A 22,121-nucleotide genomic window follows, 5' to 3' on the forward strand; every position below is an offset into this window, starting at 1 on the left:
CTTTTCATATTATTGCTTTTCATAAAATTGTGGATAAGGAAAACCTAAAAAAGTGACGTGAGGATCATGAGATCCATATAGATTGCAACAATACACATGTTTGCTTTTAAAAATGTTAAGAAAATATAATTATGGAGTCCGAACTCTTTATAATAATTTCACGTGGTATGATCTGTAATTACTATACTTTTTTTCAAAAATTTTAAGTTGATAGATACGAAGTCGTCGCAAAAAATTAATTTTTAACTCCAGATTTTTAAAAAAATAGTACTCATATGATTTTTTTCTAAAAAATACTCCTTTGCGTGTATAAATATTATTTAATACTGTAATATATATAGGATTGTAATGGATTGTGATTAATTAGTCACTCAAGTGGTTTAACTTTGAACACGTATGTTAATTACATTAATATAAAAATAAATTAATACGTGTTGTTTGTGTAGAGTGGATTAACTTTGATTGTGGTGATGTTGATTGAAGTGATTTCACAATCACTTTCACTGAAAAACAAAATAAATTCACAATCACTTTCACTTATAAACATTTCGATTTTAAGACTACCCACAATAGGAATAACCCAGCAATAACTCAGTCATAGCCTAGCCACTGCCACATCATCAGCACTAAAAATCCTCCCGTCACATCATCAAAACAAGTAAATAGCCCAGCAATAGCCTAGCCACATAATATCCACGTCACTATTAACAAATATATACAAAATGAAATAATTAACAATCACACAATATACGGAATTAAATTTACGACACAAAAACAAGAAAATTCACTAATATTAATAAAATTTAAAAAGTACATTAATTAAAAAAAATTACATAATTAAAAAAACTAACGGCGGTCAATCCTCCGCGCCCATAACTCTTCAATTAAATCCTTTTGGAGTCGAATATGAGCCGTCGTTTGGCGCATGTCGGCATGTGCTTGTAGGAGGCCGGCTTCATCGTGAGGTACCCCACTCCGTACGTTGGGGGCGGCCACGCCGTGGCTTGGACCGGCTTCATTATCGTCGTTGACCCAATTGGTCAGTTCGCCACCTTTATCTTCGACAATCAGGTGCATGATAATACATGCGTACATTATATCAGCAATGCATTGGACATTCCACAAACGCGTTGGACCCTTAATTGCCGCCCATCGAGACTGGAGCACACCAAATGCGCGCTCCACGTCCTTGCGCGCCGACTCCTGTCGTGCCGCAAAGTAGGCCTTCTTCTCATCTCCTGGCCATCGGATCGTCTTCACAAAGACGGGCCACCTAGGGTATATCCCATCCGCCAAGTAGTAGCCTATATCATGTTGGTTGCCGTTGGCGACAAAACTGATGGCCGGACCGGCGCCCTGGCACTGCTCGTTGAAAAGTGGCGACGAGTTGAGGACGTTGAGGTCGTTGTTCGAACCAGCTATCCCAAAATACGCGTGCCAAATCCAAAGCCGGTAATCAGCTACGGCCTCCAGGATCATCGTGGGATTCTTTCCCTTGTAGCCGGACGTGTAGAACCCCTTCCAAGCTGCGGGACAGTTCTTCCACTCCCAATGCATACAATCTATGCTGCCTAACATACCCGGGAACCCATGCTGACTCCCGTGCATCCGCAACAGATCTTGGCAGTCTTCGGGGGTAGGCGTTCGGAGATACTGATCACCGAATACTTCTATCACTCCCAGACAGAAATTCTTCAGACATTGCAGGGCAGTCGTCTCACCGATGTGGAGATACTCTCCCACATGTCTGCCGCGCCTCCGTAGGCCAACTGCCGGATTGCCGCAGTGCACTTTTGAATAGGTGTGTGGCCGGGTCTGCCAGCCGCATCGTGCCTGAAGCGGAAATACAGATATCGAGACTCCAATGCGTTGACAATACTCATAAACAGGTCCCTGCTCATCCTAAAACGACGCCTGAAAAGGTTGCCGTTGAACCGAGGCTCCTGTGCGAAGTAGTCTTCGTATAGGCGCTGATGTGCAGCTACGTGATCCCGATCAATCACACTGCGGCGGTGGACCACTGGGGGAGGTCGAGGTATCGCCGGCTGCAAGGCCCTTTCCATCCATTGGTTTATCGCGTTGGTCGTATAGGAGTCCAACGCTTCGGCCATTCGACGTTCGTACTCCTCAGCATCCCCTCCGCTACCACCACCAGCGTTACTCATTTCGCGTTGTTGCTCTTGTACAGAAATTAAGATAGAGAGAGTATTCGTTAAAACAAGTGGTGCGAATGAAAATGACGAGCAAAACGCGTATATATAGTGTTTCGGAAAAAAAAAATAATTTCGCGCTAGGCGGTGCGCTGGGCGATCCGGGCGCTGCAATAGCGCCGAGCGGATCGCCCAGCGCACCGCCCAGCGCCACGCGACCGCCCAGCGCTGCGCGGTTTCTCTCTCCATTCGCCCGCTGGGCGACTGCAATAGACCGCCCAGCGAACCGCCCAGCGCCGGCGCTCGGCTGGGCGGTCGGCTGGGCGGCATTGTGGATGGTCTAATAAATATTATTGGTCTCTGCGTTAAAATTATATGAAAAAAGTAGATAAATTCTTACAACGACATTTGTGGAATTTGCTCTCACCCATCACTGACTTAATGAGGAAGTGTTGAATTTTCATTGACATTCCCTCTTATAAATGTTACTACTAACTTTTAATAGCTTTATTGTCGAACAATGGCGATTTCGAATCGAAAAACAATTTTCCATCATGGTGGCTGATTGTTAAATAAATAAATATATATATTCGTACCTCTATTTGTTATCAAATATCGAATTTAATAGATATTGAAAAAATATTTGGTATTATTCAAATACGTGCGGATATAAATCTTATTGAAACACTAATTAATATCATTAATAAAGTGACGCTCAAAATTTTCATTAAGATGTTCATTTTTTGGTGATATGTTTATACTGAATTTGAAACGGAATCTCAATCAATCTTAGCACTAGGAGTATTTCTTACTACTTTTGAATTTGCAGTTTGTAGATTTGTTGACTATTTTTGAGGGAATGGAGCCCATTCACTGCCATTATTCGGAAACTTTGAATTTTTGTAAAAAAAGACGAATGCTTGAAGACATATACATGCATTCCACATATATGCAAACATAAATCACACGTCTCTCGTTGTCCCACATTTCTCTTTTTTCTTAAATAATTAACTATGAAATCGGAAAAATAAATTAATTACTGGACAAATGAATTAGCTAGAAACCCCCAAAACTACAAACGAACTAAACAATGCTAGAAAATCCGTGTGCGAAAACAATAATTCGGTAAGTGCTGTATGCAATTTCAAATGGCTATGGTCCAAAGTAGGTCGACTGATTATATGCAGTTTTATATATAATCATGCTATGATTTATTAGATGGATAGATGATATTAAGTGATCTAAAACTTTGATGTTATATAAAGTTTGATAGAGTATTAAATAATTTCACCTCTATATGATTATATATAATCATGTAACATATCATAATCTAGAAAGAATACAGCTTCACATGTATGAGGGAGGGGCCGAATCCTAGTAAGTAGTACATAGTTTCCCTTTCATGTGGAGCTAAAACTGCAATTATTAGACAGCGATAGTTAATAATTTAGAGTGGCTGCTAATTAATTATAATAGTATTGCTTATTGTATTGCTTGTGGGGATGGTCTCACTTTTAAAAGAAAAAAATCTGATATAGTATTACAGTAAATAGGAGTACAATAATCAACCAAAATATCTAGATATTCCTTTCCAATTTAATTTAGTAATTGCTCTACTTAAAAGAGATAGATAGGAGAATGTTGCAGAAAATAGTAAGGAATAAAACCTCAGAATAAATAAATAAATCAGATTCCATTCCAAATGAACAAACCAATCCGAGAAAAGTATGAACCACTAATAAATTAAGTAAAATTTTAAAACGAGAAGAATTCACCTTGTGGTGATAATAATGAAGTCTCCCACGCGCACGTGCTAATACTGTTGACGCACGCGACTCCACCAGTGGTCCATCCGTAATTATCTCCAAATCCAGGCACCATTTCCCATCTCCCAACGAATTTGATCACAACTTCCCTTCCTTTCGCGACGTCACACTTGCCGTCGGTGCTATGACACGTGGCATCATCTGCTTCGTCCTCTACCTCTATAAACTCACCTCTCCTCTCTTCACTTGCAAATCCCCCCAGTTATGACTTATGGCTCCGCATAGCCTTCTCTTTTGAGCTCAGTGTTGGATTCTGTTGCGGCGGCCTCTAGTTCGCTTGGTGCAGGTCGGGAACTTTTTTCGCCGACTTCGTTGCATTTTGTGTTAAATTTGGGCCAATCGTGGCGAGTATAACTTTCGATTGCCGCTGTATTTGGCGAAAATCAGGTTCCTGCCTTGCATCAACTGAATCAGAGGCCGCGGTGAATCATTATTTCCGTCTAGTTTATATTGGAAGGATTCACGTGGATCTGCGATTGGTATGGTAGATGTCAATTTTGAATTCGTTTTCTTCGCAATTACTCCTAGTTTTTTTGCCGGATCTGATTCGTTTGTTTTTCTGCATTGAGCATGAATGATAGATCTTGTTTTCTGCATTGACAGATACTCTATGCAGATTAATTAGTGTAGTTTTCTAGCTAAGAAAAAAAAGTTTTTCAGTAGCAGATTATCCTTTCAGCTGCTTCTGATACGAAAATACTCCTGGATATTTAATAGAACTTGTGTATCAATGAGATCTTATTTGTTGTTTTTTTATCAGGTAAATTCTATCCAGTAGTAGCTCTTCTTCGAAATCCTCTTGAAAAATACTGCTTTCTGAGAAAACGTTAATGCATTTCCCATGGATGATCCTAATTCCTAAGCCTAGTGTATTTTAGAATGATAATTATGCTAAGATGCATGAGTTACATTGGATCCATGGTAAAGAATGAGGTTTGTTTCATTCACTAGTATGTACTATATCTGTTTTGTGAATCATGTGAGTTGTATCCCATTATGCTCTTCCTTATGTTGCAGTGGAGTATATGTCTGAAACGTTGAATGGATTTGGGGAAATTCTGGCAATTATATTGCCCATGTGGCTGTGTTATGGGTCATAGCTTTGTCTTCTAGTGACCTGAAAGAATATAATGGCACGCTCTCTTTTAGTGCTTGGGAGAATAATTGGCATATTTCTGTTCTTTTAGTTGTCGTTTTAAACTGCATTTTACTGTAGTAGTACTTGGCATATAAAATAGCCCAATTGAAACAATCAACAGCCTCAAGATTTGTCTTTTAGAATGAAGACAGAGTGCTCTAAAATAAATTCGGACTGTTATTTTAGTCTGAAATAAATTCTCAAGCATCTGCATTTTTACTTTCATGAGTTCAGTAAGCTTCTCCTGCTTGTGAAGCTATTCATAATATATTCTTGCAGTATCATACCTGCCATATTTGATTATATAGACTGATGAAGGGCTCGTGTTGGTTACAAACTCTGATGTTTCGGATTAGTTTTTGTCTTGGCGCTGATGGCATGAACTAAGGTGTGCAAATTCTTGACTTCCTTGAACTGTTTCAGCCTTTCAAACTCTTGAGCCATAATCGTGCAAGTTCGTGCGAGTCATTTTTTGGTTATTTTTCAAGTGAGTGACGACTTGCAAAAATATAGTTCAACTTGTTAATTTCCACTTATTAATACTACTAATTATAGTTGCTGTGAACAAATCTTGTGATGATCTTTGCCTTCTCCAATGTCTCATTGATGAGATCCACCGGCCTCCTTCATGAAGGCTGAGCTCTTGTATGTGATTATCTGCACGGCGTTCTGGAGTCCAACCTCCACCATGAAGAAGGTCTGCATAGTAGCATCCATGTTCTCAACACAATCAGTTGTGTCAGACGAGAAAAGATACACAGTACCTTTGGGGCAGTCCACCAAAATATTCACAAAAGTTCGGTCATTGGCATGCGTCCATCCATCGAGCAAGATGCTACAGCCAGTGTCAGCCCACGATCTTTTGATCTCATCCACGCAAGAGGTCGTTTCCTTCATCACATCCCTGAATATCCACCCTTTTAACTCCTCGATAGTAAGAGCTTGACGCTGCATCCTCATTGAGTGATAAAAGAGATTAGTGCATCCTCATTGAGTGAATTGGCAGCATCAAAGTCAAGTCCATTCTCATAAAAGAATCTACCGACGTGCAATTTGGTTTCCTTGATCAACGGATCTGTTAGGGAGTTTAAACAAAACGTGAACAAATCAGATGTGCGTGTAACACTTTCAGATCAAATCAATTCGGCGGTTCTACCAATATTTGATCGGATACAATTCAGGTTTCGAAGATATTTGTCTGTTGATTCTGTACAACTTTGAACCTAGAAATTGAACATAAGAAGATGCTGAAAAACGAAGAGTCGCGTCTCTTCGTTTCACAACTGTTTTTAACAGTTTTTGTCGGGAATAGAAAATTGCAAAATAGTCCTTCAACTTTTAGAAATTACGTTTCCGGATGAATTTTCTGTACAACAACTTTAAGCCAGGGGCTGTCGCCCCTTGGACCCTGCTACTCAGGGGCGCTGTACCCGAACCCCCGTCTAATCATAATAAATTCAAATAAGTGTATACTTCGCACTTCCAATTTATTTGATGTCTCATTATGATCACGTTGATCAATTAAGTTAATCCAATTACACTAACAGGATCATCATTGGCAGTGGTGGGAGAGATCCGTGAAAGACAATATTAACGTATTAAATTGTGTAAATGATTCGAGTCAATTTAAGCTGGATTGGAATCCTGTGAGCTTGTGTGGTTTTGTTCAAGCCAATAACTCAACTTATGCTAGTTAGAGCTGTAAAAAATCATGGATTAAATATGCCCGGTCAATGGATTTTGACCAAATAATAAATGTGACGAGACATTTAATTTTGTGAAATTAAATGACATAGCGTCGATCTACATTTTACGTAGGTAAAAGTAGTATATTCACTTTCTCAAATCCGATTTCCGGTGAGTGAGAAATAGTGGATTAAAGTTGGGCATAATTAGCTTTTAATTAAAGCTTGGAGATGGAGCTTAGGGAATAATTAACTAGTGTTAATTATCCCACATTGGAGGATTAACACATCTTTAATGTGTATAAATTAAGTGACTTTATGTTACTTAATAATTATAGTGGACCAAGATGGGTGAAAGAGCCCACACGCGCGCACACGCGCGCGCCGCCGCCGCCCGCCCGCCCGCCCGAGCCCGAGCCCGTGCCCGTGCACGTGCTCGTGCTCGTGCTCGTGCTCGTGGGCGCGGGCCGCGGGCCTCGGGCCTCGGGCCTCGGGCCCGGGCCCGAGCCCGAGCCCGAGCCCGAGCCCGAGCCCGATCTCGATCCCGATCCCGATCCCGATCCCGATCCCGATCCCGATCTCGATCTTGATCTTGGACTTGGACTTGGACTTGGACTTGGACTTGGATCTTGGCAATTGGATCTTGGCAATTGGTCTTTGGGTGGTCTTTGGGCTTGGTGCTTGGCCCAAACTATTCTTTTTGGACCACCGCCGAGTCAGCAATCCAAGTGGCTTGACACGTCGTCAAGCGAGGCACAGTCACGGTTGCCACGTGAGAAATCCACACGCTCCACACACGGATGGCACACTCCTGCCACACGTCTGTAACCGACGTCGGTTACGAATTGCCATGATGACAGCCATCATGGCTGTTGACCCCCTGCAGTGGACTGAGCCTATAAATAGGCCAGCCATTCCATGCATCACTACACAATTCAAAAAGGGGGTCGCCAATGGGTTCTTAAAAGAAAGTTTAAGGCCGATGGAACAGTTGATAAGTATAAAGCCCGATTAGTAGTAAAGGGTTTTAAACAAAAAGAAGGACATGACTTCTTCGATACCTATTCACCTGTAACAAGGATTACATCTATCCGGGTGCTTCTCGCTATTGCTGCATTGCACAATCTCGAGATTCATCAAATGGATGTAAAGACCGCGTTTCTGAATGGTGAACTAGAAGACGAAATCTACATGGAACAACCCGAAGGGTTTGTAGTACCTGGACAAGAGAAAAAGGTATGCAAGCTCGTGAAATCCCTATATGGATTGAAACAAGCGCCATTGCAATGGCACTTGAAGTTTGATAATGTGATGTTATCAAATGGGTTTAAAATCAACGAGTGCGACAAATGTGTCTACATCAAGAGCACTAATAACGGTCATGTTATAGTGTGTCTCTACGTTGATGATATGTTAATCTTGGGTAGCAACACTCAAGTAATTAACGATACAAAGGCCATGTTAAAGAGAAACTTTGACATGAAAGACATGGGTCTAGCCGATGTAATTCTTGGAATGAAGATTCTAAGAACGAATGATGGAATCATCTTAACACAATCACATTATGTTGAGAAGATATTGAATAAATTCAAAGCCTATGATGGCGCGCCGGTTAAGACTCCAATTGAACTCGACGTTCACTTGAGCAAAAACAAAGGCGAGCCCGTTGCACAAGAAGAGTATGCACGGGTCATCGGGTGCATTATGTACTTGACTAATTGCACTCGACCTGACATTGCTTGTGCCGTGAACAAGTTAAGTCGTTACACGAGCAATCCAAGCAAAGAGCATTGGAGAGCTCTTGTGAGGGTTTTGAGATATTTAAAACACACTCAAAATCTTGGGCTACACTTCTCGAGATACCCCCCGGTGCTTGAAGGGTACTGTGATGCCAATTGGATATCCGATAATAGAGACTCACTTTCAACAAGTGGATATGTCTTTACTATTGGGGGTGGTGCTGTATCGTGGAAATCCACAAAACAGACCTGTATAGCCCGATCAACAATGGAATCGGAGTTCATTGCCTTGGATAAGGCTGGTGAGGAAGCCGAGTGGCTTAAGAACTTCCTTGAAGACATTCCATGTTGGTCTAAGCCAGTGCCACCAGTGCTGATTCACTGCGATAGCCAAGCGGCTATTGGAAGGGCAAACAATGGTTTCTATAACGGTAAGTCTCGACATATACGTCGACGACATAACACCGTGAGACATTTGATCACAACAGGGGTGATTACAATTGACTATGTGAAGTCAATAGATAATCTAGCGGATCCGCTAACCAAAGGGTTAAACCGTGATCAAATGAATAAGTTGCTAGAGGGAATGGGTTTGAAATCCACAAACTAAAGAATTGTCATAGTGGTAACCCAACCATGATGACTGGAGATCCCAAGAACTTGGTTCAAAGGGACAACTAAGCTATGAGAGTTCATGGAAAAACACTCAAACTATATCTATTCCCTAGAGAGCAATAGAGTGTTGGAGAACTTGCCTCGTGGTAAAGGCTAAGTCTATGACTTTTAATGGTTCTTAAGGATCTCAAAGAGATGGAATTCTCAAAGAGACCAAGTATGGCAAGGTACTTGACTAAGAATCACCTACGTAAGTGCGAAGTGTGGTCGCTTCATAAAAAACGCACTTATGAATCCAAAGTGGTGTCCAAGACCGCAATGGACACAAAACGTGAGAACGGATGAGGTTGAGGTGTTTAAGTGTTAACACCATTGTCTCGGTGCACGCCGTGGGGGGATTAGTTCAAAGCATCGCGCTACTAAGCCGCCTGTGTATCCGATGGTGTCGACTATGGAGGGTTCAAAGTCAACAACTACCTATCCTTATGCTTATATACCTCGCGAGGGTTGAGCTTGTGTCTGCATGCATATGCATTCGGCTATTTCCACTCATGTGGGGGATTGTAAAAAATCATGGATTAAATATGCCCGGTCAATGGATTTTGACCAAATAATAAATGTGACGAGACATTTAATTTTGTGAAATTAAATGACATAGCGTCGATCTACATTTTACGTAGGTAAAAGTAGTATATTCACTTTCTCAAATCCGATTTCCGGTGAGTGAGAAATAGTGGATTAAAGTTGGGCATAATTAGCTTTTAATTAAAGCTTGGAGATGGAGCTTAGGGAATAATTAACTAGTGTTAATTATCCCACATTGGAGGATTAACACATCTTTAATGTGTATAAATTAAGTGACTTTATGTTACTTAATAATTATAGTGGACCAAGATGGGTGAAAGAGCCCACACGCGCGCACACGCGCGCGCCGCCGCCGCCCGCCCGCCCGAGCCCGAGCCCGTGCCCGTGCCCGTGCACGTGCTCGTGCTCGTGCTCGTGCTCGTGGTCGCGGGCGCGGGCCGCGGGCCTCGGGCCTCGGGCCTCGGGCCCGGGCCCGAGCCCGATCCCGAGCCCGATCCCGATCTCGATCCCGATCTTGATCTTGGACTTGGACTTGGACTTGGACTTGGACTTGGACTTGGATCTTGGCAATTGGTCTTTGGGTGGTCTTTGGGCTTGGTGCTTGGCCCAAACTATTCTTTTTGGACCACCGCCGAGTCAGCAATCCAAGTGGCTTGACACGTCGTCAAGCGAGGCACAGTCACGGTTGCCACGTGAGAAATCCACACGCTCCACACACGGATGGCACACTCCTGCCACACGTCTGTAACCGACGTCGGTTACGAATTGCCATGATGACAGCCATCATGGCTGTTGACCCCCTGCAGTGGACTGAGCCTATAAATAGGCCAGCCATTCCATGCATCACTACACAATTCAAAAAGCATTCTGCATCATAAGCTCTCTCCCTCTCCCTGCATAGTTTTTTCTGTCGAAGCTCTGCCCTCTCCTCCATCCAGTTCGCCGGAGCTCTGTTGATTGCGGTGCTGCATCAATAGAGACGTAGCCGTTTTACCTTTGGGGACGACACGCCAAACCGAAGAGCACTACCGGGGCGTATCTCGTCTTGCGGGAAGAGGCCTCCTCGACTCGGCTAATCACACTGGTTTAGTAGTTTCGATTATACGTTGTATTTTTAAGTTCAGTTCTTCCTTTCCTTTCTTTTGGGTTGTATTACGCCCGGTAGTTATCTTTGTAATCCGAGAAACCAACAAGAGCCAATAAGTAATAATGTTATAATGAATGAGTTCGAGCAAGTTTTATGATCTGGCTTGCAAAAATGCACACGATTTATAATAAAATTAGACTCATGCACGAAAAAAGTTGTGCGGTTTCGCTCCAATTTCGCTTGATTATGCACTATGTAAATGAAGTGTGTTGTTCTCTTCTTTTTTTTCTATTTTCTTTCTCAAACATAATGGGATAGTATAATGTGTATGTGAATTTAAATAATGTGATTAAACATAATTATATATGCCATTTTTTCGTAAAAATTTAAACTCCATTTATGTACTACTACACACAAAAGCAATTTATGAGATACTTACATCGTAGTTAGGCCAGAATTTGTGTTTTGTTACAGCATAATAAACATAAGTTTTCTAAAGGATACGATATTAGTAATATTATACTATGGAGTTAATATAAAAGTTTCAGAAAACAAACAAAAAAAGTAGTGTAAAAGTTGATAAATTTTTTTATATTCGTTGATAAGGTTATCAAGCTGCTTCTTTTCTTGGACAGAAATTCCATAAATTAAATAATTAAACATATAGTAGTAATTTGTTCCCTCTAGTAATAAACTATACCCCATCACAATATTAAAAAAATAGCAGAGACAGAGAGATATATTGGAGGCCCAAGAGTAATCGGCCCATTTTCTGACTCCCATGGCCCATCCCACTGCTATAGAACTATCACAATCACTACTGCAATTAGATTGCTGATTAATGCATTTATCATTAATAATGTATTATATTTATCACAGTAATAAGTACTCAGATTACAACTGTAAATTAGTACTACTACTCTATAAGTATTTTTTATGATAACTGTAACCTATACAAAAGCCAGTGGTCTAGATAAATTTTTTTTTATGATAACTGTAAACTATACAAAAGCCAGTGGTCTAGATTAAATTTTACAGCTTATGGGAGTAAATTATCTACTTGTTCCTTTACTTGTATAAATATGGGTAATAGTACTTAAATTAAGAAATTATATTAAATCCTGGTTAGTTCCAAAAATATTTGAAAACGAAATATTTAATCACGAAGTTTCAATTCTTTGCACTCTCGCTGTGTATAAAATCACATTTTTTAGTGATACTTAAAACGACATTATTTCATTAAAATAAATACTTTTAGTTTTCATTTTTTTCCCTCATTTTAATGAGACAACATTGTTTTAGTTTGTTAGTATCATAAAAAAAATGTTATTTTGTACATGGATTGGACGACTGGATTAAATAAAAAATTCATGATTTAATATTCCGTTTTCGAATTTGAGATTGTTCAAAATTTCAATAGATTTTTATAATTTAAATTACTATTATCTCATACAAATAAATTACTTTCAAATCAGCTGTTTGTGGAAGGATCCTTCAACCTAAAGGGGATTGATTGAACTAATTTCCCCATATAGTTTTTATTTTTTGATAATAAAAAACTAATTTTTGTCTTTTGGCTTGTTGTGCATTGATCCAACGGTTGATCTTTTATTCATGTATTCGGTTTCGACAATTTTGTTCATATGTTGATATTGAATCACAGGGTAGCAAAATGTATCTGGCAATTTGTCCCGTCTCACTTTATGGGAGATAAGACAATATAAATAATTTGATATATGCACAATCTTTTATATTGTTTGTAAAATATTAGTACTACTATATTGCTAATTTGTTATTCAAGCATCAAATAGCAAACTTTTGTTTTTGCGAATGGTTTCAATAACTAATCATATAATTTACTAGGAGTACTAAGTAAATATATAAGTGTGAATGTGTAGTGGAGATAATATTATAATTTATTAACACTTAGTGGAAAGAATAGTTTGAAATTTGAATGTAAAAAGTTGGGGTGGGGAAGACCGCATAATCTTCATTTTGCCCATAAATTTAGGATGATAGAATTTGTTAGTGGTATTGTCCTAATCGAAACTTTAATTAATTTATTTAATTAAGATGTGGTTTTATATCCAAAACTATAAGTATAACTCCATTTTGTATAAACTATAATGTGTATTTACAGTCTCGAGGTTGTCGACTAACCACAATATTAATTTAATGTAAAAGTGGCTCATAAAACCCCTAATCCCAATACTTAACTAAGTAAATATATTCAGGAAGCTCAACTTTGATTCTCTCTCAAAAAGGTTGTGAAAAGGCACACAATTCGCAATAAATGGTTTTTATATGAATTAGGCCCATTCAACATGGACTAAAAAGTTGATTTTGAAGAGCTCTATAAATTAATAGTTGCAATTAATTAGATGATCAACATTTTTTAAAAAATAACTCCTATATAAGGGAGGAAATTACAATTAATGTCAAAAGGGCTCAAACTCGGCACCTCATACAATAATGTCTAAGTTTTTTGCCGCTATGATAAAGGCTCTGGACGTGCAATGATAGATTGCTTTACAACAACAACTTTGTCATTAATACCGTGAAAATAAACAAATTAGTTTCATAGGAAAAGTGCTTTATCAACACCCTTATATTTCAAGAAGTATTTCTATTTGGGACGCTATGCAATTTTACAAATCATAAAGTTTGCCCAAAATTTGATATCTTAGAAAATACTAATTGAGAATGAATTTAAATTTCATGTTTTTTCTGATTGATTTTTTCATAAGTTGCGGAATGAACTCGAATTTAATAAAATTATTTATATATATATATATATATATATATATATAGGGGAGCGTTATTCTCCTTTTCACATCTTAGATCCTTTTTCCTTCTTAATATTACGCGTTAGATCTAAGGCAGCAACGGATCAGATTGATTCTATAAAACTGGTTCCGTGTTGCATTATAGAAGGTAGTTGTATGCATTACAGGGTTATTATTGACATTTGACGGAAAAGTAACTGCCACATTTTGGTATCTGCGAATAATGCACCACATGGTCACGAGTAATGCATATAATTGACTATATAATGCACAATATGTGAACTGTAATGCATACGAATAAGATGTACCATGTTATGATGTTTGGACACACGTTTCTTGTTTCCCCTAAGGGTTTAATAAGCTTAGGGGCTAGGGTATAGTACGTAGACACGTATGTAATCTTCACATGGTAACGAGTAATGGATATAATTGACTATATAATGCACAATTTGTGAACTGCAATGCATACGAACAAGATGTGCTGTGTTATGATGTTTGACACACGTTTCTTGTTTCCCCTAAGGGTTTAATAAGCTTAGGGGCTAGGGTATAGTACGTACGCATTAATAACAAATTATAAAACGATACGAATAATTCACCAAATTGTCACGAGTAATGGATGTTATTAACTATATAATGCACAATATGTGAACTGCAATGCATACGAATAAGATGTACCATGTTATGATATTTGACACACGTTTCTTGTTTCCCCTAAGGGTTTAATAAGCTTAGGGGCTAGGGTATAGTACGTAGACATTACTAACAAATTGTTGTTATTGGAATATACGTATGTGCATTATTTGGTTTAGGTAGTGCATTATGTAGCTGTTAATTGTCATTATCTCAGTATATTATGCATTATTAGAGGTATTGTGTATATGGGTTAATCAACGGATTGAAGATTACATAAGTGCATTTAGTAATGCATCATAAGCCCCTAAGCTTATTAAACCCTTAGGGGAAACAAGAAACGTGTGTCAAACATCATAACATGGTACATCTTATTCGTATGCATTGCAGTTCACATATTGTGCATTATATAGTTAATAACATCCGTTACTCGTGACAATTTGGTGAATTATTCGTATCGTTTTATAATTTGTTATTAATGTGTACGTTCTATACCCTAGCCCCTAAGCTTATTAAACCCTTAGGGGAAACAAGAAACGTGTGTCAAACATCATAACACAGCACATCTTGTTCGTATGCATTGCAGTTCACAAATTGTGTATTATATAGTCAATTATATCCATTACTCGTTACCATGTGAAGATTACATACGTGTCTCTGTACTATACCCTAGCCCCTAAGCTTATTAAACCCTTAGGGGAAACAATAAACGTGTGTCAAACATCATAACACAGCACATCTTGTTCGTATGCATTGCAGTTCACATATTGTGCATTATATAGGCAATTATATGCATTACTCGTGACCATGTGATGCATTATTCGTAGCGGTTTCCAGCCATTATTAGATTACTATTGTACCCTCATAATGCACAAAATAAGACAAATAATGCAACACGGGATTAATTACCCAATGTTGATCTTGACCGTCCATTTCTCTAATCTAATGGCTGATATTAAGAAGGAAAAAGGAGGAAATATATGAAAAGGAAATGAATACATCCATATATATATATATATACGCGCGCTGAATAACTTACGTATGATAAAAAAAGTGATTTATGGAAATAGTATGGTTTTGACTTAGCATTAAAATTTGAATTTAAATTTTACTTAGACTACAACGTTTATTTTAAGCGAAGTTGTGATAGTAAGATCTGAATTATAAACGTCCATAATTGAGTTTAAATTCTTTAACTATAAGCATGTATGATGTATCTAATAAATTTCAAGTGTATATATTTTTCACTTAATAGATTTTGAATACTAAATCTCACTATCATATAGTACTCCACAATCCATACAATTTGTATGTATCGCATTATGCAAATAAAATTTCAAAAATTTTAAAATTCGATTCTAGCACTTAAATGGAATAACGTATACAAAGTAACGAGTATACAATAAACAGACAAGCAGAAAATAAATACTCATATGATACTACATTTAAAAATGTTATTTATCCCAACTTTAATTCCTCCATAGGATCCTCCTCCCTTCATTTAATTCTCTTCGTTGGGCCCATAATCTTTTTTCTCAACCCATCCACTTTTCTCTTACTTTCTTATAATTGACAACAAATTCCTTTAAAAATGGTGTTAATTAATAATTTAATCCTAACCCCCCTTGGTAATATATAGAGAGAGTTAATGAGTAATAGGCTTGTACAAACTTGGCACTTTATCTCCAACAAAAACAACATAGGTTGAATAATAATTACGACTATTAAGCTACCATAGTACAATTAGGCTTTTCGATTCAAATTTAATCATTTGAGTTTTATTGATGTAAATACAATCATAATTTGAAACTATAGTAAGGACAGAAAAAAAGGGACAATGTAACGCTCCACATTGTAGGTCCCTAATGAAATTCAAATTGTTGCTTAGAAGGGACACCTCAAATCAAAACATCTATCATAAATTAGGGAAAAACATTTAATTATTTCACATTTAAATTATGTAATCAGGTTTAATTTTACCAATTCAATTCATGTCATACGGTTACTAATTATGTAATCGAGTATAATTATTGCACTAAATCTATTTGGGCATTGAGTTAATTAACCAAAAATAATCGTTTATTATATATTTAGTCTTTTCATGACATAATAATTTACCATTGCCATATTTTTCTCGGACAAAAAGCTTCTCAATTCAAGAGTTTGGCTTCACTTCCTCCACCACTCTCCTCTGTCTCTTCTTCCCGCTCCACCATCAACAATCAAGATAGATAGATATGTGATGTAATAAATGGAATCACACTCTTATTATATTCTCTCAATTCTTGGCATTGCCCAATCCCTACTACACCTGCAATCTGTTCATCTCTCATTTGTCTGTCTCTTCTCACGATGCAACATTACTCCTTTCACACCATTTCTAACCCTCTTTTGTTTTTTCTTATCTCTGCTTCAGATTTTGATTCCACACTCTGAATTTTGGGGGCTTCTCTTTCCTATCTACTGAGTACATTCAATCCAACGGAGAAGTAGAATTTTTTTGAAACAGCATTTGTTTTCTGTTGCATTCATCATCAAACAGGAGGGTTTTCTTTGTTGGGATAATAAAAAGGTACGTTCTTTACCTTACTCTCTCTCTGTTCTGTCTTTTCTCTGTATTTTTTCTGGGATTTCTTCTTCTTCTTCTTCTGGGGTTTGAGTTGAAGGTGGGATTTTAAATAAAGATTCGATCTTTACTTCAAATCTGATTAATGTGCACAGCCCTGTTTTTCTCATGATTAATTTTCCTTTTTTTTCTACATTCTAAATGTGAACGCAGTTGGGCTTCACCCATTTTTTCCACACACAGACACACGTTACGTGTGTGTTTCTCACTTCATTTTGTTATTTTCTTGAGTGATGTTAGTTAATCATATTTAATTTTTCATGCAGTGTCAAAGCTGTGTTGCAGAGGACTGACATCAACGACAAACTGAAACTACTCTCTTTTTTGACCCATTCCTTCTGTCAAAAAAGCTTGCTTCATTAAGTTAAAGGTTCCTTTTTTAACCACACTTTTACTCGCAAGATTCCATTTTTACACCATCATAAGCTTTTTGTTTCTTGTTATCGTGCTGTCCACTCCTCACTCACTGAGTTGAGCTCACGAGTCAACTTAATGGCTTTGGGATTACTTAATTTACTTCTTTTTTTTTTCTCTGTATGGATTTGAACTATTTTTAATTAATTAAAATTTCATGTTTTTGAAGTAGTGATTTAGAAAACTGGACCCCTTGAAAAACGTTGAGGGTTATAAAGGGGACAAATCACCGCAAAATTTGGTAATCCCATAATTCTTCTCTCTCTTTAGTTTTCTCCCATGAAAGAAGTGTTTTAAATACTGGTAATTGTTCTACATTTCCAACAATTTTTGTGACTCTTCAAGACACTTCATTTACAAATTACCACCAAAATATGTGGCTCATTATGAGTTCTGAGCTAGTATTTACTAAGCATTGATTGTCCAAGATTTTTTGATTGAATCTTACATTTTGTGTACTGGTTTTGCCAAGTAAGTACCTTTCATTAACATTTAATAATCATGATGTTGCTCTCTCTTCCTATATTTTGGAAGAATTTTCTTCCATTGTCGGCATGTCACATTTCATTTTTAAAAAATCTCACATTATTTATTGCTATTGAAACTTCAATATCATGCATTTAATTATCTCTCTCTCTACGCAGGAAGGTGGTTTATAAAAATCATATTTTTATATAAAAAAAGACTCCACAATGATCATGAGGAGGAGATTTGCTTGTTGTACGAGAGACATGAGCAATATGAGCATCGATTTCGATGAAGAAGACAGTAATATTCTTTACCAAATTTATTTTTTATTCTATGAAAAAAAAACAAACAATGATGTGGATAGATTCTGTTGCTCAGATGCCCCAACTGAGCAAGAATCATAAACTGTGTGTTAAACAGAGATGTTTTTCTGGTCTTTCCGGTCTTGTTTCGGCCCCTTCTTTTAACGTACTACATTACACATTGGGGGTAAATGGTGTAGGAATATACGAGGAGATTGAAACATGATAGAATAGAAATAGGATGCATATTAGGAAATGCTTGAGATATTTGTGTATAGACAACTTGGCATGGTGGGTCATAATTGAACTTTATTTTATTTGGAAGTTAAATATAAAGGTTTCATAAAGTCATCGACTGGTTTTCTATGCACCTAATTTCCTACCACATGGGTGTTTATCAATACAAGATGTGCATTTGACAAAAAAAATTGAATCTTGGGGCTTACTGATCTTCAAATGAGGAAATTTCTTGGGGTGTTTAGAAATGTGCCCCCTACCCAAAATAAATTGGTCAAGCCTATAGAAAGATCTGTTTATGTAATTGGTAACCCAAATTGCCCCTACCCTCCTCCATACCAGAAAATAATAATAATAGTAGCAAAACATAAACGTACCTCACTGCATTTTGTGCATATTCAGCCATGTGGGGTTGAACCTCATTTATTACATTTATTAAACACTGCAAGAAGTAGTTCAATGCCTCGGTACTGAAAGAACAAGAAATCCTAGCATTATTGGTCAAATTTACATGATAAACTACTACTTACTCCATATATTAACTGCAATTCTTTCTTTCTTTCCTTTTTTTTTGAGGGGGGTCCTTTTATCTTTGACTTGCTTAGTCAATTTTATGGCCACCAAGATTTCAAATTTATTTCTTTTTGGTGTTTGAAAAGTGGATGGAGAGAGTGAAGAAAGTTTTATGTTCTCATTTTTTGTGGTGGGATAGAGATTTCTCAGTAGCACTTAGTGATGGAGGCACCATTGAGTTTGTATGGACCCTATTTCTTTTATCATCAGAAATCATGAATTTGCATTTGATGGGACAAAAAAGTCATTGTCTTCTGACATTTCCCTTTTTAAATTTAAATGGTTTCTATTTGGATCTACATCTCCTGTAGAATTATACCTCCATGATCAGTCCATCTCAGCTCATCTTGTTTTTATTCTCTTTAAGATCTTGACTTTTATGCTTGTTGCCAATAAAAAAAAATTATCACTACTCAGATCCTTTCAATATGTTCTACTTCTGATTGATAATTCTAACTATAAGACAAAAACATGGAAAAAAACATCCGCAATTTTCGTTACCAACTAGCTTGATTTTCTCCAGTTATTTCTGATGTATTTGCAGATGTGTCTTATATTTCAAACTGTTATCCTTTGTCAGTTTAGGTTACAATCAGTGCCGTGTGTTGCTTGTTTATACCATGTGCAGACTAGATGGGGCATTATTTATGTCACGTGATAAGTCGACCTTTAGCAATCACACATTTTTTTGTGTGGGGATATGTTTAACATTAGTAATCTAAGAAAAGAATAGCATCCAATAAGACATACTGTTTGCTAAGATCTGTCGTCGTTGCATTCTTGTTCACTCTGACATGTGTTCTTTGTATATTAATTAATCGCGCTATCAAAGTTCAGTGTTCTTACCTCAAATGGGAGGATGAATGCTGTAGTTTGGAGTGATTTACATCAGCTGTGCTTGAATGGAAGTTTGGACAGCAAAAGTAGGATTGAAATCAAACAATTTTTTGAAAGAATCTTAAAACAAGTGCAGTCACAGACTGATGTTTGAGGTCGAGAAATAGTGTTTCTCGTGCAATATTTAACAGTAGCCGGTTATGGTTTGTTTCATCGACTGACTTGGAATCTGTATGCTACAGAGATAATGACGTATAATGGTCTCGAGAGCTGCATTCAGTCTTTTGATAATGATAGTGGCACCAGCAGAGGGGATGGCTGTGTCACTGACTCCCATGACGAGGATGACTCGAGCTGCTCGTCCAGCAATAATGCTTCTGGATCGTTCTCCTCTATCTGGACGATATCGAAGAAAGACGATCAGTGTCAAGATGAGTGGAATTTCACAGCAACCCCTAGACACATCCTTGCAAAAGAAAAGCCACAGCATACCAGCCAATGCTCAGATATCGAAACAATTAAGGAAAAGTTTGCTAAGCTGTTGCTCGGGGAGGATATTACCGGTGGGGCAAAGGGAATCTCCACAGCATTAGCGCTGTCAAATGCTATCAATAATCTAGCAGGTAGAGACTGTTAATCAGCCATGTAGCACACTTAGTTTCTTATCAAATGTTGCTTATGCCAAATGTTGGTGAAAAACTTGCAGCTTCCGTCTTTGGTGAGCTTTGGAAGTTAGAGCCGTTGACGGATGAGAGTAAGAGCAAATGGCAAAGAGAAATGGATTGGCTGCTTGCCCCAACTAACTATATGGTCGAGTTGGTTCCTGCAAAGCACAACGATGCTAATGGCCGGACAATAGAGGTATGTGTTTTGGCCCTTGCCATAAAAAATATGATGCATTATGGTTACATGGCTGATCTCGTATTGTTGCTATTCCGGGTAGATCATGACTCCAAAAGCTCGAGCGGACATCAACATGAATCTTCCAGCTCTGCGGAAATTGGATTCCATGCTCATTGTAGGTGGTCTCTCCACACGAATAAACAAGCTTCACGTTTCACTATTCATACTCACTTCACCTCTTTGATCTCTGATACCACCAGGAAACCCTCGACTCGATGGTGAATACAGAATTCTGGTATGCTGAGGTGGGCAGCCGAGCTGAAGGAAGGAGCCGGAGCTCTGGACAGAGCAAGCGGTGGTGGCTTCCTTCCCCGCAAGTGCCCACAGTCGGCCTCTCAGAGATAGAAAGAAAGAGATTGCTGCATCAGGGAAAATTGATCTTTCAAGTTTTCAAAGCTGCCAAAGCCATCAACGAGAACATCTTGGCTGATATGCCGATCCCTGCCAACATCAGAGACGCGCTCCCAAAGGTACATTCGCTCTCCCATATATGCCTACACGGGTCTGAATCATGGGGGCTGAGATACTGAACTTGTTGTTGCCTGTCTTTGTATAAGTCCCCGAAGACGAGCCTTGGAGAGGAACTGTACAAAATACTGTCTGCAGAGTGTCTGCCTACCGAGGATATGATCAGCTGCCTGAATCTGAAATCCGACGTCGGTGCTCTCGATGCCATCAACCGGTTGGAAGGTGCTATATTCGCATGGAAAGAGAGAGAAATGGAGCAAGACAATGTCAAGTCCCCCATGCGAAGGTCGTGGTCTTTCGTTTTAGATCCATTGTCCGAACTCGATAAGACGGAAGCATTGATTCACCGAGCCGAACTACTAGTGCTGCAGCTCAAGAGCAAGTATCCAAATCTTCCTCAGACATTCTTAGATGTCACAAAAATCAGATATGGAATGGTATGCAATGCAATAGATAAGCACACACTCTGGTTATAAACTATAGACTAATATTGATTGTTGAAAATGTGTAGGATGTTGGACACTCGATTCTTGAAGCCTACTCCCGAGCTTTATCCAACACAGCATTCAGCATTCTGTCACGGCTAGGAGACATTCTTCAAGAAGACATTGTGAGCAACCCCAACTCTCCGATTGCGATGTCGCAGCTCGTTGGAGCTAGGATCCCGGGGATCTCGGACAGCCCGATGCTCGACCGTGTCCGGCACTCCCTCATCAATCAGCTGAACTCCACAGATGCGAAATCTTGCAACTCCATTGTTGTCTCTGACGACGCTTCCGACGTGGAGGCTCGTAACGATGGAGCTAAGATTACCTCGGTGAGCGCGACGCCAAGCCGCCGAGCTTGGTGCGTCGGCAGAAATGCTTGCCAATTTATGTCTGGTAGATATGACTGATACGAACTCATATTCTGTCATGTAAATAACACACCATGTTTGTGTCGTGCAGCAGGTTATTATGTCTTGAGTTACATTTGAAACTCAAAGATAATATATTCATATATGTGTCACGGTCAAATCTTCTTATTAGTAAATTCTAAATTTATGTATT

At 38.4% G+C, this 22,121-nt stretch overlaps 1 protein-coding gene and 1 long non-coding RNA gene across 8 annotated transcripts; both read left to right on the forward strand.

Moving 5' to 3' along the window:
- Positions 1-4,113: 4,113 nt before the first annotated feature.
- Positions 4,114-6,604, forward strand: LOC121785569. Of its 2 annotated transcripts, XR_006046975.1 has the most exons (3): positions 4,114-4,262; positions 4,364-4,455; positions 4,737-6,604. It is a non-coding gene; the product is annotated as an uncharacterized LOC121785569 (long non-coding RNA). The 2 variants fall into 2 exon arrangements; XR_006046974.1 differs by having other exon boundaries at positions 4,364-6,604.
- Positions 6,605-16,352: 9,748 nt separating this feature from the next.
- LOC121784830 (rop guanine nucleotide exchange factor 14-like) lies at positions 16,353-22,119 on the forward strand. Of its 6 annotated transcripts, none has more exons than XM_042183068.1 (10): positions 16,353-16,488; positions 16,661-16,816; positions 17,137-17,240; positions 17,929-18,052; positions 19,944-20,324; positions 20,408-20,562; positions 20,645-20,719; positions 20,805-21,074; positions 21,162-21,509; positions 21,584-22,119. In XM_042183068.1, the coding sequence occupies exons 4-10, from the start codon at positions 17,977-17,979 to the stop codon at positions 21,965-21,967; spliced, it is 1,689 nt and encodes a 562-aa protein (XP_042039002.1). In that variant the 5' UTR covers positions 16,353-16,488; positions 16,661-16,816; positions 17,137-17,240; positions 17,929-17,976; the 3' UTR covers positions 21,968-22,119. The 6 variants fall into 6 exon arrangements, with proteins under 6 accessions (XP_042039002.1, XP_042039005.1, XP_042039004.1 ...); XM_042183071.1 differs by adding an exon at positions 17,454-17,525 and having other exon boundaries at positions 16,360-16,816; XM_042183070.1 differs by adding an exon at positions 17,457-17,525 and having other exon boundaries at positions 16,360-16,816.
- The last annotated feature ends 2 nt before the right edge of the window (positions 22,120-22,121 follow it).

Source organism: Salvia splendens, chromosome 21 (assembly GCF_004379255.2).
Source record: "Salvia splendens isolate huo1 chromosome 21, SspV2, whole genome shotgun sequence".
Taxonomy (NCBI): Eukaryota; Viridiplantae; Streptophyta; class Magnoliopsida; order Lamiales; family Lamiaceae; genus Salvia; species Salvia splendens.